We start from the raw sequence: 20,290 nt of genomic DNA on the forward strand, positions 1-20,290 counted from the left end.
ATTTGCTGTCCCTGCAGAAAGGCAATGGTCTTGATCTTCTGACAAGATTTGTTGAAATTGTAAATCTGTAAAAAAAAAAAAAAAAGGAGTTTACAAAGCAGGTAGGAATATAACCACCTGAATGATGTTATATACTGGATTATTTTTCTTTGTTTTGTTTTTACCTCACTATCTGTACAATATAAATAAACGTCTTTGAACAATGTCAAAGGAATTTCACACACATAGGAATGAGGGAATCTATTCTATTTTCTGTAGCAGATTGGTGGGCTCAGGAGGACAACATTTGAAACAAATAGGATTCATTTTCACATAAGCTGCCAAACTCCTCTAATTTATGTGAAACTGAATGTCCTTAACTCTGTTTATGGCAAATGGGAGCTTACCTGTCACATACACCCAGAAAATGAAAGTGGTGCTGAGACTAAGGTTCTTTTTTTTATCTATCTGGAAGGGACAACTATATATAAGAGAAAATTTTGGAGAAAAAATCTAGCACTTGTTTTATGTATAGTGCACAGTTAAAATGCTGTCACTGAGGTTTCTTTTCTTGTCAGGTTGCTAAGACAAACACAACAAGCTTTATCCAGCTTGGTGCAGGGTAGAGATTTTTGCCAGTCATTGACATAAAGGGACCAACACATCCTGAAGCAGAGGGTCCTGCATAGATTTAGGACAGCTAAAAATTTGACCTCCTCCATATTCTGTTTAATTCCCAGTAGATAGTAAATCATTCATAGATAAAGACTAAGGGCACAGATGGAAGTGTCATCCTACACCACTGAGAGGAAGCAATTACAAACCCTTAGACAAAAGGATTGCCTTAAGTTTCTGTGTTGTCTGATGCCTGTGAAATTAGTGTTCAAAAAAGTAGTGGAACAATGTAAATGATGATGACCTGATTATGTGAAATACTATTGGAATCACAATGAAAAGTTTTAACAATGTGAAATACCTGGAGGGTGGGGGTTATCTTTAAATGAGGTTGAAAAGACAACAAAAATAGTTATTTTCCATTTCTAAACAAAGTAGTTTAAAATTGTTTTTTTCTACATAGATCCACACTAGATATACTTTTAAAGAGATGCTTTTCTAGACAACTGTAAATTTTATTAATTGCATATTTTTTTGTAAAGCCTTATGTATTTTTCAACATATTAATTCAAGTCATTAATAATTACTTGAAAGACCACTGATAAGGTTAGAATTATTTGCTCAAATTCCTCACTAGACCTCTCATAAATAAACTCAAAATATGTTCTCATTAAAGATCTTTCTTTTGTTGTTTTATCCTTTAAAAATAGACATTTTAGTATGTCTATTTTTTTTTAAATATAATTTTTATATTTTAGTATATGCCCTTTATGTTAATTCTAGATATTTTTTAGTATGGAAAGAAGGTGCTTGTATGTCAGATCAATACTTCAGATAGAGAAGGGAATCCACAGATGATCAGTGGAAAAAAATCCTTTTCTTTTTGGTTTAATCAGTATTAAAAATAGATAAAGGAATTTCAGGGTAAATTTCACTAATGTACTCTGACAGGTGTTATTCAAGCACTGCCAAAATATGATGTATCTATATGATTAAAGGAACATCTGACCACAGAACTACATTTATTTAGTTATGTACCATAAAGATGTTAAAACTTTCCTTGGAAGGAGATCAGGTATTTCTAATACAATTTTCAATGATAACCAAATTGACTTGCTTGTGTATGATTTTTTATATTTTGGTTTGTTTGGTTTTTTTTCCCTTTAGGCTGTGCTTTGGAGGTACAAGTTTTCTCAGCTCAAAGGTTCTTCAGATGATGGGAAGAGCAAAATCAAATTTTTGTTCCAAAACCAAGATACTAAACAAATCGAAGCAAAGGTAAAAACAATATATTGTTTGTATAAAGGCAATATACAATTTTCAAAGCAGCTAGGGGAATGGAGGAGTATAATAGACTAAGTTACTTGGAAATATTAGAATGATTCACAAGGAATGTAAAGGAAACCAATGAACTTGAAGAAAACTGAACAAATTATTTTTATCTAGTTAAAAATCTCTTGAAAGTTGTAATTAGATCTAAAAATAATAAACTACAGGATTTATGGGATATATGGGTTTAGGCATGTTTTCCAACTCTTCTCTTTGTCGTTGTGATAAAGCTATCTGAGAGCTTGAGTACCCTGTTTTTCACCCTATAATTGTATCATGAAGAAATGGTGGAAAGTATATCCTTAAATCATCCTGGGAGAAAAACTCAGCAAAGGTTGAAAATCTTTTTTTTATTTCTCAGAGAAAAAAAACCCATGTGCATTAAATACATAGTTCCCAACAAGACAGAAGCGTACTGTCTGTGTCTAATGCAAAATCAGAAAAGTTCTATTTCCAGTTGTGCTTTTGATTCAAGAGTTAATTAATGAAAACAGTAGCCATGAGAGATTTAAGATTATTTCAATTTATGTCTTTTGAGAATAAGGACATTTACTGTCGCAGCATGAAAAGTGATCTCCCCATGTCTGTGATGGTTGGAACTGCCAGAGAGTCTGGGTCAAAATTCTTTTTTGACTAGAATCCAAATTTTACTGTAAAGATTAAAATTGTTTTCTTGTTGATGTCTAAGCTTTGCAGTTAAGGCATTTACTATAGTGTTTTTCCTGACCATGTCAGAGACCAGACTGATGAATGAATGTCAGAACAAAATTGTTCCATGAGAAAAAAGGAAATGGTTAAATAAATTGTCTATAACTACTAAATATGTAGAGCATTAGATAATATGTAAAGAAAAAAATGCATTGTTTTGGGGATAGTTATGTGTTTAAATGCCAATAGTTACATTATGCTTCTTCCTCCATGACTCTTTACGGTTGATGTTAATTATTTTCTACCCAGCAGCTATTTACTTGATTTTGAGTGTTTTTACTCACTAAAATAAAGGTATGTAAGAGTTCCCATTAAATCAACAGCAATAAAATGTGGACACCATGGTTTTGAAACCTTGGTGTTCTGCTGCACCTCAAAGATAAATATTTTCTTTTTTCTGATTTCCTTCAGAGTTATTTTTAGTAGTACAGAAGTTTTTTTCAGCTCTAATAAGACAATACAGTTACCCTAATGTCATGAGGATCATTTTCTCTTAAGAAAGTAATTGAAAACTTTTATTCTGTACTTATGTACAGATGAAGGATTAAAGTCATCATTATTTTTCTAATATCTGTCTGCTATTGCTGTCATATTTACACATGATTTTAGCACTAACAAAAATAAATAGGATTCCAGGAATGGTGCACTGTTGGGGTCTTCGGAAATTAAGCAGGCTTTTATTCTATTTTTTTGTTTGTTTGTTTTTTTAACTGGTAAAATCAGAATATATTTTTCATACTGAATTACATTAAAAAAATAAAACCAAAGAATAAAATACAGATTTTTTTTAAAAAAATTATTTTTTTAAAAATTATTTTAAAGTAAAATCAGAATATATTTTTCATACTGAATTACATTAAAAAAATAAAACCAAAGAATAAAATACAGATTTTTTTAAAAAAAATTTATTTTTTAAAAAATTGTTTTAAAGTATAATAAATTAAATTAAATTTTAAATTAAATTAAAATTTAAAATGTTTTAAAGCATATCTGTCATATAAGTCACTTAGAGATTCATAAGTATGTTAGACATATATAAGCCTTAGTGGTATCCTGGTGCCTTTATTGTACCTATTGCTATTTCCACTCAAACTGAGTTGTAGAAAATTGCGCCAAACTTTTATTAAGATAGAAATGCTACCTTATACTTTATGAAGCCAGAATATTCTACAAACTGCTATCATGCTTATTAAGATGCCGTCATGTTCCCTGGTTGCTGCTCTTTTCTATAAATTTAAAATTTCACATTACTCAATTTGGAAATAAAAATCTGTTAATTTTAATTCATTTTTGTGGTGATCAATGCACATAAACTATATGCAAAGATGTCAGGTTATATTCTCTTTGGAAGGTGCTGTAGCATTTATAATGAGCACTACTATCCATTCTGATTTGTTTACATATTAAGTATGTTGCTTAGTCTAAGAAATGTAGATAAATGTGTCTGTAAAATAAATGTGAAGGTTCTCAGGCCATATATTTTCAACACTGTTTGGCTTACAACTTTGTGGATAACCCCCTTCTGTATCCTGTAAACCTTTCATAGATTTAAAACACTATTCATCATAAGGAGAGGTGGAACAGTCTAGGCTCTATTTTTTTGCTTTACTTTCCTAGGTTAGAGGTATAGCTATTTGCAGAACTGTTGAGTCATTAGGAAATGTTAATCAGATTTTCAGAAATATTTTTAATGCCAAATTTCATGAATACTGTATGCAGACTTCATTTGAAATCAGAGGATGGAAATTTTGTAAAACATCTGTTAAAGGCTGCAATGAATATTCATGCCACAACTCTCATCACCTGTTTGATGCAGCTCTGTTTTGCAGCTGGCCTGGAGACCCACTGCTGTAACATTTTCTTTATGATTCTATTATTTCTTTCTTGAATTATAATACACGGGGAATACTCAGAATGTAGTGAAAGGAGGACTCAGCAGAGAATAAAAACAAAAATTTGAGGGGCCATTGCACCCATGTATTAGGGCTCTTCCCTAATTCCCAAGCAGCAATGTGGAAGCAGGGCATAGCAGGTAACTTTCCAGACACCACAAACTGTGTTCAGTTTTGGGCCATTCACTAAAAGAAAGACATTAAGGTGGTGGAGCAAATCCAGAAAAGAGCAATAGAGCTGGTGAAGGGTCTGAAACACAAGTCTGATGAGGAGCAACTGATGGAGCTGGGGTTGTCTAGCCTGGAGAAAAGGAGGCTCAGAAGGAATCTCGTTGCTCTCTACAACTGCCTGAAAGGAGATAGTAGCCAGCTGGGGTCAGTCTGTTCTCGTAAGTAACAAGCAGTCAGGCAAGATGAAATGGCCTCAGTTTGCACCAGGGGAGATATAGGTTGGATACTAGGCAAAATATCTTCTCCAGGAGGGCTGTCAGTCATGGGAACAGGCTGCTCAGGGAAGTGGCGGAATCACCATCCCAAGTGGGATGGTGTAGATATGGAGATGTGGCACTTGGGAACGTGGTTTAGTAGTGGATTTGGCAGTGCTGGATTAACTGCTGGACTCAATAAATGTCCTTTCTAACCTAAAAGATTCTATGATTCTGTATAATAGCTTCACAGAAAAATTTGAGTTACCAAAATCCAAATTCTTCCTGTCTTCCTTCATTTATAATGCAGAACATTTTGTGTACCTCATGCTTTCCCAGATATGTGTGATATGGCATGTTGAACCTATGTGATAATACCCTTTACCTTTAGAACACTTACTCATGATCTGCAGAATCAAGACTGTCAAAAATCAAGACTGCTCAGCTATTGAATTTTGATCAAAAAATTAATTTGTTATTATTCTAGAAATGCATTCCAACTTGTAGATGTACATTGCTTGGGTATGCATCAGCAGTATAAATTTTATCCATACTATCTTCATAATTGTCCAGAATCTCCTCTGTATTCTGGTGGCATATGCAGAGATATCAGTGTTAATGTTTGAAAAATCTAAGGAAAATACATTTTGGGATAAAGTCCAGTACTACATACATTCATCAGTTAGTTTTGTTGTTGGTTTTTGTTTTGGTTTGGGTTTTTTGTTGTGTTTTTGATAAAAACACTTTCCACCAGCATTTATATTCCTATGAGAAAGAAAGTCCTTCACTGACATTGAAAAACTAATATTTTTATAATATTGTCAAAATTTTTTATAGTGTGCTTCATGCCTGACTTAAAAAATTCAATATGGCATGCTTTGAGACATATAGCATTGTGCTATGCATTTAATTACTGTTTAACTTATTTCCCAGTATAGTTCTTTTCAGCTTTAAAATAATTTTAGGTATTTATACATTTCAAATACTGTCTTTTTTTTCTGTAGAGACATTGTGCTCATGCTTTTGTTTGGCTTCTCTCTAAGTTAAATCATGTTACTATAAAGATATATAATGTAGAATAAAGGAAGTGTTTCCTTATGGATTTATTCCTTATAGTTCCAGTCTAAAAATCTGAATAATAATTTCCATAGGTTGCACCAGTGGGTCTATGGCAGGGTGCCTTAAAGCAAACACCTAACTTAAAAGGTATCTATGGCAAGGTCTAAGTGGTTTCTGACAAGAGAACCACTTAAGGGCAACATTAATCACTGATACCCCCTCAGACATTCCAATCTGTAGGTTATTTCCCAGCTGTCACTCAGCAGGAGATATTGCGCAAGTTTGCTCAGAGAGACAAATTTCTTTTACGAGTGAGAGCTAAAAAATAGACCTGTGAGTTTGACAGAATGTGTAGCCAATGTGTCCCTGTATTTGTTCTTACTGAGCTGTTTGGCTTGGGTAAAAAAGAAACTAAGCACAGAAGGGCAAAGCTTTCTCTGCATATATAAGGCCCAAAAGAGATTCACTTAGACCTTCCTATCTAGTTACTTTTCTGTTCACCTATTTGTTTGGCTGTAGATTAATGAGTGTCTCAATAGTATCACAGCAGCTTCCAGAGGTGATACACAGTCTGGGGACTGTAATAAACTCAGAGTGCTGTGATCTTCAATTTCACCTAAGTATTAGATTTTTCTGACAAATAAGAAGAGTACCTTAAATCTTCAAGAGTTCCAGTTTCTAGATATAAACACATGCCTCCAAAAATAGGAGTAAGTGATGTGTATAAAAAACATCATCTTATTACATCACTGAATTTTCACCAAACTGGAAACTGAAGATCTCTGTCCTTGGTAAAACATGTATGACTCAAAAGCTACACTTCAGTCTGTGCTTTCACCTCCCCCAACTTGCAGCATAAAAAGTTCTCTCAGAAAACTCAGGCAAGGCCACACTGCTGTGCTGCATCAGGTGAACTTTTGTTCACAGATTAGCTGAACTCCTAAACTGAGCAGTACAAAACTGAAGTGGGTACAAAAAGAAGTTTATCAAAATGAAGGTCATCAATTGTCTTCATCTATTTGCATATGGAAAATCAAAGAAGGCACAGATATAGTATCAGCAGAGGAAGAAGTTAAACTTCAAGGATTTCACATTAATCTCATTATTAATTAATTACCTTAGTATTAATTAATTCCAATTAATTTTGCTTGAAATTATCTTGTATAACATCTAATCTAAATATCCTGAATAACTACGGATCACATTACTATGAACAAAATACCCACTTTCTACTGTTTCAAGGTGACTTGATGGGTGCTTGCATCATTTTCCAGACTGACATTTCTGCTCAAGTCTGTTCTCCAAAATGCAATTTTAAATTAATTCTTGCTCTTAGCCTTGAGGGTTTTTCTTTGAGCATCACAGTGCTCTTCACATTTAGAATATCATCTTTAAATGGGTTATAAGTATACATCCTTAAGATTTTTATAGAATGGTTGCTCAGTTGCAGCTACTGAATTGTTGACTTCAGGTTTCTGACTTGTGTTGGTGTTTGTGGTTCAGTTTATAGTTTCCCCATGTCTTGCATATGAATTATTTGTCTAAATATATATTTTAGATTGGATTCTATGCAAGTATAGAGAGACCACGTAACTCCACTTTTGATGAAGAAATATCTTCTCATATCAGCAGCTTATATCTGGATGAAAGAAAAGACTTTTTAAAATATACCATGGGTACTTGAAAACATACAATTGCTGGATTTTGTAAATGTATAATTTATGTAGTTGTTTCATATTACATAATATACGTATAATACAATGGAATAAGAGATTTCTGGGGTTTGTCTGGTTTTTTTGTTTGTTTGTTTTGGGTTTTTTTTGGAAAACTGTTTTCTCTTTCCTTCTCTGTCTTTTCAACCCAGACTTCCTTTGTGAAAGGCTACTAGAATTCCAATGTGCTTCTGACCTTCTCAGTGGCTGCATCTTTCTCACACGCCTTTTTGCCCCTTTACCTTGTCCTCAGCAGGAACTGCATATGTTCAGGTTAATAATCTGGAAGTGTCTGGTATAATGACAGCAATGTAGGGTGGGAGAAGTTTAGTCAAGAGATAGCTTAGAAAGACAATCTGAAGACCAGAGGGTACAGTGATATTCCTGGGAGAGTAGGGCCTTAGCTGAGGTGTACAGGCAGGAGTCTGGAAATTTTAATAATAGTAAATTGTGTATTTGTGCATAGGCAAGTAGGTGTGGCTTAAATTAGTATTTCTTTGCTTTTTGGAGGATTCAGAGCATGTGACTTTCCCTACTGGTATCATCTTCAATGGCTTAACTGCTTATTTTTTCAGGTGTCTTAGGGTTGCTCTGTTTGTCCATTTGAAACTTCATCTGGATTGTGTGCAATACACACGACCCTGCCTAGAGGAAAGTATATTCAGACAAAAGTGTGGCTGAGGACAAAGTGTGTAGTGAAACAACCAGGGTGGCTGGAGGTGCACAAGACCCTCTGTCTGCTGGAAGTAATGCCAACCCGGAGGCACCTAAAAGTGCAAGTTCCCAGCAGAAGTGAGGGCATGTTTTGTCTGTCAGCAGCTCTACATGGAGTCATATATGTTTGTTAAGATTTCTTGTGTTTAGGCTAACCTGCCTGAAAAGTGTTGTTCCTGATAGATCCTGCTCCCATCAATCAGGCTTCTGGGAAGTGAGTTGCAGCCTTTAATCAGGCATACCAGTCAGCCTACTGCGCTTCACATTGTTTTCATTTCCAGTTGAAAATGCATGTCCTCATATGAGCACATTCCTTGAAATAGGAATAGTCTTTCGTTGCAACTAATAACCGAGCGTTTGCTGACCTATTACTGCTCTTTTTTGCAATCAAGGTAGTTTTCATGTTGTCATTACTATTGATAATAGTTATCAAATGGGACCTTCAGAGGCTGTTCTGTTGCCTCACCCATTTCCCTTGATGGTAAATTGAGCAGAGAATATTCCTGACGTGTTACTATTGCAGAAACACCTGTGATAACTCTTGGTAATAATTACACTCATGCACTGTAAAAATTCACTGTCCAGTAGCTGTAATTATGATAGTAACAACGTTCAGCTTGTAGCTTTACCTAATTGACTCGAACAATTCTCAAACTGTAACATTTGTTTTAATATGGTTATCTTGTTGAGACAAGATAACCATATTAGGGGAAAATATAGTCACTCTACAGATTATACATGCAATTGATATTAAAATATTTCATGGTTCCACTAAATATTTATTCCCTTACCTTAGGCCTGTTTTTTGGTAGTACTAAAAGGGTAAATAAATATATTAATGAAATTAAGTTAACTTCATTAAGTAACTTAATTCCAATTCATAGTTATTATTCTGAAATAGCTTGCATAAATCTTTGTTTCCTCATCTTTGAATGCTCATTATTTTCTCATTTATAATACATTTTCTTATTTTGAAATTGGAGGGAGGAAAAAATCCACTTTGACATAGTGATAAAATTGCCCTTCTCGCTGGGTTTAAAACTGAAAATGTCTGTCAGTGGTTTTTTTTTTTGTTTTTTTTTTTTTTTTACATAGACATAGCTGGCAGGTTTGTGAAATTTGGCATAAACTTTATCTTTTTTATTGAGAATTGGTCATGAGGGGAGTTTAAAGAACCTCATGGGATATTATCAGTTTATTTCTGAGCATGTCTGAAGGATATCTGCTGAGGCTGTAGGAAACCTGAACAAAGTTTCACCCATTCAGTACATCACTGCACACTCTGCTCATCCAGCTGTCTGCTTTCACACTGTGTCCCTCACCCATGAGGGATTTGTAAATGTCTGCATGTATTCCACAAAGCAATGTCTTCCAGGAAATCTCAAGAGGCAGAAAATTGCAGTTTGATGTCATTTTGAGAGGTTTAGGAGGTTTTGTAGAATTTACATTTTCAATATTCTCCTAGAACAGATAAAGAGCAAAAACCTGGCACTACATAGCTTGGAAATATCAATACTAGAGAGTAAGACAAGTAGAATATACCACAGATATCAATTATTGGCTTCACATTGCAGTGAAAAAATCTGTATGGGGAGTGAATCAAAGCAGAAAGATGTAAACTCTGTACTACTTTTATATGTATTGAAGTACCTCAGTAATTGTTTTCAAGTACAGCAGATATTTATCGATTAAATACCAGCTTCAAAAACACATACTGAAGATAAGATAAAAAAAATTGATTAGATAAAGTCAATTAGACATAAAGGGGTCCATTTATATATGTAAAAAAATATAGTTTTTATTTGTTTCCTCTGTAGTGGTATCTAACAACGTCCCAGTTAGTCTAATCACATGCTGAGGGGTCTATAAAGAAATGTAAATTAAAGCAGAAGAAAAAGGAATTTGTATAATATTCCTAATAAATTTAAAACATAGAATATATTCATTTTTTAGGCCCAATAGCAGATCTGAATTCCCACTATGTGATAGTAGCACATTTTGAAAATACGTCCTCTTTTTTTAATATATATTTTAAAGAATCATGTAAGGAAATAGCTGTTTAATAGTGTGATTTATTAGCTGATTAATAGTGTGAGGAGGTGTGATGAACAAATGTAATGAATGTGAACCTCACCATTATTAATTTTCACAGGTACATTGGTTAAATGGTAGTAGTCCAGAAGTGTGCAGACTGTTGCAGTGCAGCCATAAAGTTTCTATCTAAATTAACCTGCAAAAGTGCCAGATTTATATTGACCTGAGGCAAAATAAAAATAATATAGTGTCACTTTCTTTCCTCTTTAGCTAGTAGGGTCTCATATTTCTATGGAGGAACTTAATCCAGAAATTTGTCCATCTTAACCTCCAAGCAATTTTTTTACAGAATGTTCCATTTTCAATGTCTAGGTCCCTATAATGGAGAATTGTAAGGTACATTAGCAGAATTATATCAAGCTATTAAAATTGTTACTCTTGCAATAATGGTTCATTCCTGGTTATATGTTTGTGGGGTGTTCTTCTGTTTCATGTTTAATCTTTTTTTTTTTTTTTTTTTTTTTTTTTTTTTTTTTTTTTTTTTTTCTCTACTTCTAGGAGCTGGAGTTTTCTAACCTGTTTGCAGTCCTTCACTGTATTCACTCGTTCTTTGCAGCCAAAGTGGCTTGTTTGGACCCTTTGTATGTAGGCAGCCAAGCCACAGCTTCTGCTGCTCCCACAACTTCTGGTACTAGCAAATTAAAGTATACTACTTGACATCCCCCATGACAGCACTGCCACTTAACAAGACATAAAAATGTATAAATATTCATAAGATTTAGACCTTTGGTGAACCATGTATGTGGAAACCAATCCTGGAGGCAAGACATCTTGCAGCATCAGCAGATAAATGGTCACGTGGGATCCTAATTTCATCTCGGTTCTGCAAGACATCAGAAAATAATCCTAGTCTAAACCCCAGAATAGGATGGATATGCTTTTAGTATTATCTATTTGTACTTACATAGTGCTTTAAGCAACATTGGAAGCAAAGGAATAAATGGCGAAATAAAGCACTTGAGTATTTAATAAAATTTTCAAATTGCTGTAATAATACACAAATAGAATTGTCATTTTCCTCTTTTCAGATGTTTTTATGACAATATACTAAACTCTGAGTATGAACATAATGCCCTATCATTATATTATAAATGAGAGCAAGCATATAGTACATGGTGACAAAGGAGATAAGCATGAAAAGACATTTGTGCAAGTACCTCCTCAAATAAGAAAGCACTTTAAGCACTGTTGTAAATCCATATTTGTGTTCGTACATGGAGTCATGCTGCTTTTTCCATTTCTTTCTCTTCACCTAACAGTGACAACAGCAAACATACAGCCATACTGGTCTGATACCTTAAAAACCAAACCAAACAAAACAAGCAACAAAAAGAAAAAACACTTTTTCATGGATAAGTCACTCTTCTTCAAGTAAAAATAATGGCATATGAATTTAATTTTGATTTTAAATTAAGTGCAAGTACAAAAAATAGTGTGTCATCTATTTATTCCCTCTTTTTTTATTATTTTTTTTTGTTAAGAATTAAATACTGTGAATCTAATAGTCTGTCCACACGATTTTGAAATTGTTTCAGACAACCCACCTAACACATTGTTTCCATGGTTAACCGTGATTTCACATCGTAGGTAGAACTTGTGTTTCATTTAAACTCTCAACAAATTAAAACTTTACATTATGCTTGAAAAATTATTTTACCCTTTGACTTCTTAATAAATTATATATATATATAGATAGTAAAAGACAGGAATAACTTGAATAAGCTCTGAAGAGCACATTACAGAATGCATAATTTCTTTGTTTTTTAAGACCATTACATCGCTCTGGATCACGTACTAGTTTCAGAGTATCATTTAATGATGAAATATAAAGGACTTTTAAATTTAAAATTGATAACTTTGTTTAATTGCAATTTTGCAATATAATTTAATTTTGCGCTTAGACATACACCAGTGAAGATGATGGAAAAAAGGTATACATTTTCAGTAGTAGATTTTGGGATTTCTATTTATTGTATTGAAATCAAAACTACCTTTTTTTTTCCCATCCACTTAGAGTTGTTAGTAGAATTTAGGAGACAGGGCCACCATCTTCCTTGTTTAGCAGAAAGACTAATTCTATCACATCCTTTTCTATGAGTTAAGATGACTAATACATCAAAAGTGAAGCCAGAGGAGAGCTCATCCAAACGGGAACAATTCAAAATGCAAGGCAGGGACAAAAGATGACTGAAATGTAGGAGCAAATCATGTCTCTCTTTTTTTTTTTTTCTTTGCATTAGAAATATTTGGATTTACATGTGTGAGAGTAACATTGTTTTCAAGCAGAGCTGACATTATTTTATACTAGTTCCACATAATATGAAAATATTTGGGGGAGGGGAACTTTTTTATCACTTTCAAATGTCTTCTGGTACACACATACTTCCTAATAGTACACCTCCAAGGGCTACACATTTATTTTCCATCCTAAAATCAGTGGAATGATGTACCAATCCAGCAATTAAATAGTCTAAGTGGCATCAAAATCCAGCATTTTCATAGGCATCATCATGAACTTTTTTATAAGAATTGTCCCTAAATAAGGGAGTCACATCTGAACCACAGATAAAACTACCATGGCTGTCCATAGGATCTCGAGCTTGGGACACAAACACCAGATATTTTGAATCTAAAGCTATAACAGTTTAAGAGGTTTAACAATGGTAACTCAGGCACTGCCCTTGTCTAGAAAGCATATACTGGAAACACAAATTTTGTCAGAGCGTTGACAGCGCTGAAAAGAGAAGGCTGGTATCTTTGAATGACAGTTCTCAGTGCTCCCAAATAATCTCCTCCATTTCAGTGCATTGCTGTGGCACTCAGCTGTCACAAAAGTGTGGCCATGTGCTACCACCTCTGCTGGAAACAGGAGAATCTCAAACAGGTCAGCTGCTGGTTGGATGTTTTTCCTTCAACTGTTCATGAGATGTGCAGTTGCATCACTGAATCTGAGGGGTGCTTAAGAGACATATGTGGCATAACATTTACCCAGACCAGCACAAAGTATGTCATTGCAAATTTCTGTAGGTGAAGGAATTCCATTACATGAAAGCCCCCCCACACACAAAGAATTTAAACAAAAATTCACATTGTGCAGAATGGAATGAATGACATGAAATTTTGGGACTCTGCCTGGGTATTTGGAAGATCTCTGTCAATAATTCTGTTTGTAGAACATCTACATTCATCACTGAGGCTTTTGAAACTGCTCATTAAATACAGAACATTTGAGAAACACATTAGCCTGTAAATTGTTTTGGGGTTTTTTTATTGTTGTTTTTCTAAGGAGGTTAACTGGTGGGGCTTCATCAATACTTTTGTTTTCAAGACAAAAAGTGTTATTGAAAGAATATAAGATGTCATAGCTTTGACTGCAGGTCAGTGTTGATTTGTAAATACAGCAGGCGTTTGTGCAGTGACCTCACAGAATATTGAGAGGTGACTCTGCATCCAACCTTGCCCTTGTAGAACAACTTGTTCTGAAATTCAGTCTTGAACCAAAGAGGCAAAATTTTAAATTCTGCGTTATAACAAGTCTTAAAATACCAAGATAAAATTTACAAACATATTAAATGGCTACATTTTGCTTTTAAATACCTACATTTAAAGCATAGTGAACTCCATACACATATGTCAAAACTCAGCCTTCATGTTGCAGCCTGTCATTTCACACATAACAAATAATGAATACAAGTGCTTTTTAAGTCAACACAGCCCATCAACAATGAAAAAACAGAACTGTAATGAGCCATCAGCTTTTGCTAAAAATCTGTATGCAAGTGAAGGCAAATATTTTAACAGGAGTAAACAAACCAGTCCATAGAATAATATGTAATTTGTTCTCTTTATGTCATGATATTTTCAAGTACGTTTAATAAAGAAAATTCTTTATAGTACTGTGCCTATTGAAGTGATGTTATATAGTATACCAAAAATTACTCTTAAGTAAAACTAAATATATTTGGGTTGATTTGGTTTGCTTTTTGATGGGAATTTTGGATTATGTGATCTTCACAGAGCTAATCATATGCTAGGTTATAGTGTTAGCATAGTTTTATTATGGAAGTGTTACCAATATGAATACATTTATTCTTGATTTCATCAGTAAATGAGTATGTTTCATTTTATACATATTTTTAAAAAAATCATAGATTTTCAAAAGAGCTTTGCATTCCAGTAGCACAAAGGCACCTTAGAAATAAAAATCAGAGTATTTTTTGGTTGTTGGCCATTTTATTATATTAATTAAGTGCATCAAGAACTTTGTGGAGAAAAGCTAGTTGTAAGTAGGTTATTTTTTTAAACCAGTCATTTATAGTTTTGTCTATTCAAACAATAATTCTTAAGAATGCAAACAAATAATATACAATATCAATATGCTTTGAGAAAAGAATCATGAAACATCTTGTTCTCTAAATTAGTTCTTGATTCCAAAAAATTATATTTATTTTAAATGCAAAGACTTACCAGAACACCTCAAAGTGCATGGTTAAACATGTGTGGTTGTCAACACTGCAGCCTGTTACTTCAAATATGATTTGGTTTATTCAATGCCTTAAGTTTCTTGTATCAGACAAAATGTTAAAAAAGGCTTGAGGTCTTGAGAATGTACAACTGTTGCCCAAAGAAATTCAGATCACCTTTCATTCTTTCTTGGCAATTCCAAGAAAGCTTTTGGAAATTTTATTAACATCGAAAGCACTTGCATTTCACTTTCTATTTCTTTATGCGGTGCTTTGGTCTCTGAAAAAAATCTAATGTCTGAAAAAAGTTAAAGCTGATTTTTAAAAGTTGTGTCTCAGGCAATTATTAGTCTGAGCTTAAGACTCACATCTCTGATTGGTTCAGTGTGATGGAAACATGAAAGACTCATTCAAGTTCCCAAAATTTAAGTACCTGTCTCAGATGCCTGAGGTTGCACTTCAGGCACTTCAAAAGGGAAACACAAGGTGGGAATATAGTTTAAGATCTCTGAAGGTGCATATGTATGTCTCTCTTTGTTTCTCTAAGGAACTAGAGATGCTTCTATTTTAGTGTTTTTATTTTATCAGGAATGTGGTTTTTAAGCCAGGCTCCTGCCTACAGCCACCCATGCAATTCTTCTTATGAGAGAGCAATCTTCAAGCACATGACCTGTTTCTTTCAGGATTTCACTAAGTGAGCATCCCAGTTCCTGGTGCTGATGGGCTTTCAGACCATGCAGCCCAGCTGAAATGAATCCAGAGGGAAGGACCCTCTGAGATGCTATCAGCAGGACTGCCAGGTCCTGGTGCCAGCCATTTCTGTGGCTGTGGCAGCTACTGCTCATGCACCATGGAATAAAAGTTAAAAAGCTGAGCTTCACAGTGTAACCCTCTGGAGCTTAGTGCCTGAAGGGGGATGCTGTGCTGCTGCAAGGGGTGGAATGAAGCTGAAATGCTGATGCTGCCCAGGCAGGTTATTCTGCATCACTTTTTCCCTCACCACACCAGGACAGTATTGGCTGCAAGCAGGCTACTGCATGCTGGTTAGCCCTCTTCCTTGCTTCATCTTTCTCCCCATCTACCACAAACACACACCTGAATATTGGCTCTGGGGTCCCCAAGCACACTTCCATGTTCCCTCAATCCTGTTGCTCAGACAGATGCAAAACTGTACTTAGCTACATAATGGAGCCTCTAAACCTTGTACATGGCCAGGGGACAGTGTTAAGGATTCTGGCAAGAGCATAAGAGTGTTTGAGTGTGTGATTAACTTTCAGGTTATAGCAAATAAAGTCATATCTGTGCTTAAGTGCTTTCCTGACTTGGAGGGCTGTTAAGTGGAATTATTTTATTTTTCTGGAGTAAGTTCTATAGTGTCAACACATTTCTATTTGCTTGGCTCAATTTTCAGGAAGTTTAGCAGAGACAGTGGTTCATATCCTCTTGGAATCATAAAGAAAAAAACATTGGAATACTAGAATAATAAGAAATTTCTTTTCAGATTCTGTATATTATTACAGTACATTGCATAATCTATTGAAATATATTGAACAATGTAAAACAAATGCTTTCATTTACATTTCCTTGTCAGTTTTTTCCATGCTGTGGTAAACATGCCTTCCACTTTCACCAACTTTTTCCACAGGAATCCCAACTATCTGTTACAGAAATTATTTTGCTATTCAGTATATACTAATATATAATGCTGTGTGTATATATGTGTGTGTGGGGGGGTGTGTGTGTGCGTGTGTCTATATATTAGTATATACTAATGGAATATATTCAGTATATATTAATGAAAGTTACATATTAGGCACAACTGTAAAACAGAAACATACATCCATGAAGCTTTATATTTAAAAACTTACAATACTATAAAGAAACATATGTATATTAGTTGAAGAAATGGCTATTTTTGCAGGGTATGCACAATCTGGATATATGATAATAAATTGATAAACATTAACAGATTTATTATTTCATACCTCCAGGAACTTAGGGGTTTTTTTAATTATTCTTATCCCTTTAGCATATTTGCAATCTATGTCATAAATTTTACTTTGTTATGGATTAAAATGACTGAAAAAATGTAATAGAAAGTGCTATATATTTTATAAATATTAAAAAGATTAAGAAAAGCTATTAAAATTATTTATTTCATTTTTAGTTAAGGTTTTGTGATTGTTTGTAATATGTATTTGTGACAAGCATAAGTCACCTAGTTGTTTAAGCTCATTAATGTACCACTAATAAAATGCTATCTTCTGTTTTGTTTTCGTTATGCTTCTTTTTGTAATGGAACATAGCAGAAAAAATAGAAAATAAATACTTTTTTAACTAATCTTTTGCATTCAGTCATACAGTGTATGAGTTTTATATTGTTGAAAGGCAAGCCTGGGAAATCAAGAAAATATTTAGAGAACCTGGGGTGGTAAAGTTATTACCCAAAAACTGTTTATTTAATAGAAATAATGATAATTCCATACTAGTGTGATCATTTCTACAAAGTCTGTCGATTCCAAAATCATAGTCAGTCACTTAATGCCTGACTATGATTTTGGAAATATCCCACTCTCCCCTGTCTATGAAGCTCAACCTACAACTATCACCCTGACATGAAATTATTTTACCATTGACATTTAAGTTCTTAGATGGTGGAATCAACCTAGGCCCAATATTGCAGTGCCTGAAGGTATTTTTGGTATATCTTTGAAACCAAACAGCTTTCAAAGGATGCTGCAACTACTAGAGCAAAACCAACTTGGATGCGTTTAATTTTTATTGTCTTTTTCCCTGACTGAGGGAAGAGATGCTGGAAGATGGGGAGTCCCTGCTTTTATTTAGGCACCTTTGTACCTTTTCATCAATTTAGGGTGGGAGTCTGCAGTGCATGTATCACATGAACATTTTTGATGCCTTTTTTGTGCTCCCAGTGTGGGAAAGCCAGGTAAGCTCCCTTACAACAGTGCTGCTGTCACCTTTCTCTCTCAGCCCTTCCAAAAGCACCCTGGCCCTGAGGCTGGGGTTGGCTTCCTCAGCTCTCTACCCAAGGAAATCTTTGGTGACTACAGCCCTTTCAGCATCTTGAAGAGAAGAGAAAAATATGAACTAATTTTAAGTGTCATGAATACTTTGTGTAAAAAAAATTCTTGGCCCTCATTCCCTGAAGTGATTAGACTGCTGTGGGATAGCAAACATACATAGCTCTGCCACATCAGTTAGGTTCCTTTGTCTCAGCTTTGTTTTTACAGCACATTTAAGTGAAAGGGCAGAAAAAATGAGAGAAGTGAGGTCTTTAAAAAAAGAGATGAAGAGAAACATAGAATAGTACAGTTAGGAATACCTTGGAAGTAGGTATATTACAAATATTCAGCAATTTTCTTATAGGCACAGTTTTCTTTTGCCCATTAGCTACAAACTATTTTATGTACATGTAATATGAACTGTATTAAGAGCGTGGACTCACATATGACTGAAATGTTTGTTTATTCTGGAAATACCTATCTTCATCTGAATTAACATTTTTAATCTCACATCTTTTATGTCTTCCCCACAGATTTGGCCTCAAACAAAAACTCTTGTAATCAAAATTTCCTAAGATAATGTCCTTGAATAACATTATTTAAATTCATGGTTTTTTACATTCCACAACTAGTATACTTTTAATCCAAGTCCTACAACAATTTATTCTTGCAGCATTTGAAAATAATTATGATCTATTTATCTGTGCATCTGACCAATAGCAGTTGACAAAGTATAATATTTGTGTCTTTTCAGTGATAAATTTGTAGTTGTCTAGTGTTTATTTTTCAGGATTTTGACAGAAGTTATTCTTACATTTACCTATCAAGTAGTAGTATTTTTTTTAAGTATTCTTCAAACAGAATCCTCTTTATAAACTGAAAATTATATACTTTTAATTTTATAACCAAAAGCAAAATCATTTATTGTCTGTAGTGCTATGGTTGTCATTACTATCTATTTGTTCAGAAAAGTGAAGGATTTCACCCTACAGCAAGTACTGGAATTTGTTTGCTATGTGCTTTGTGTACTTCGCATGCACACTCTTCTCACCACTGAGCAGGACTTTTTCCCAGCCAGATTTCAACCAGACCTGGATCAGGACTCCTTAACACTGTGAGAGCAAAATTTTACCAGCCTAAAAGTGCTTCGTCAGCAGTCTGGAGATGGTTTAAAACTTGAGGCTATAATCAGAGATTTATTCTTTTTCCTAAAGTACACAGCATAGACGCAGCACCAGCTGGAAGAGGGTGTGTGGGAGCACTGGCACTCCATGCTCCCTGGTTTGGCTTTGCAGAATTGTGAGCATAGAAGGTAGTAATGTTTTTGTGTTTATGGATTGCATAAGGTGCAACCTGAAAGTTTTTAAGACTTTTTTTTTTTCTGCAGGGTGGAGGATGAGAAAGATTTTTACTAGGTACTGAGATTGTCATGTGAATCTGTCTCTAGAAACAGAAGCTTTAAAAAAAGTTTAAGAAAAAAAAGCTCTATCAAGTACCATGAGCTGCAGGTAGAGGGAAAAAACTAGAGGGAAAGTACCTATGCAGACAGATCCAAACTCTAACCTTTCTCTTTTGAAGAGATACAAAATCCTTTTAGCTAGATGTCTTTATTCTTTTTCTTATTTTGCTTTAAGAGTCCAGTGAGGGGAAACAAAAGGTCACAGAAAATTCAAACCCCTTAACTGAAGCAAAGAAGCAAGATAGTGGTCTTTGCACTGCAGCTCCACCAAGTGCAGCAGACTCCTTTTGGGGCAAGATCACAAATAACTTAGGTTCTCTTCACACCAGAAGACAAATATTTGAAAGAAGTGTGAAGATGAGGTCTTTCATCATTTCACAAGAAGCAGGAGCTCAGGCTGTACTTAAGATGGGAACTGAAAAGCACAATGAGAACTCATGTCTGGGCAGTTCTTGTGGCTGCAAGCAGCTTCACATGGGCATGCACAACTCTCTTCCCTGACAGAAAGTTTGAGGGCTCCAGTGCTGAAGTATTAGAGAGATCTGAGCTGTCTGAAATCAGGGCAACCTTGTGACTTCTATGAAGGACCAAAGGGCTCATGAGATGGCAGCAAAGTGTTCAGAGGAATATGAATTTAGGAAGAACTGCCTGAGCTACTGAATCTTATCCAATCTCCTCAGGCAGCAATGTCATATAACCACTTTCACAAATGTTTAAACTTAATTTTAACAGTAATTAGGCTTTTTGGCCCTCTTCCTCTAGTTGGAAAGCCTTCTAGAATCTCACTGCTCTGATGGTTTGAAGCTGTCTTCCAATTT

The 20,290-nt window shown here is 34.5% G+C and overlaps 1 protein-coding gene across 2 annotated transcripts in view; it reads left to right on the forward strand.

Annotated features, from left to right (window-relative positions):
- SNTG1 (syntrophin gamma 1) overlaps positions 1-17,267 on the forward strand; it is a 318,531-nt gene extending 301,264 nt beyond the window's left edge. For both annotated transcript variants that reach the window (XM_015619338.2, XM_033512256.1), the window contains 2 exons: positions 1,762-1,872; positions 11,026-17,267. In XM_015619338.2, the coding sequence (XP_015474824.1) occupies positions 1,762-1,872; positions 11,026-11,184 (270 nt within the window). In that variant the 3' untranslated portion in view covers positions 11,185-17,267. The remainder of the gene's footprint in view (positions 1-1,761; positions 1,873-11,025) is intronic.
- The last annotated feature ends 3,023 nt before the right edge of the window (positions 17,268-20,290 follow it).

This window comes from Parus major, chromosome 2 (genome assembly GCF_001522545.3).
Source record: "Parus major isolate Abel chromosome 2, Parus_major1.1, whole genome shotgun sequence".
Taxonomy (NCBI): domain Eukaryota; kingdom Metazoa; phylum Chordata; class Aves; order Passeriformes; family Paridae; genus Parus; species Parus major.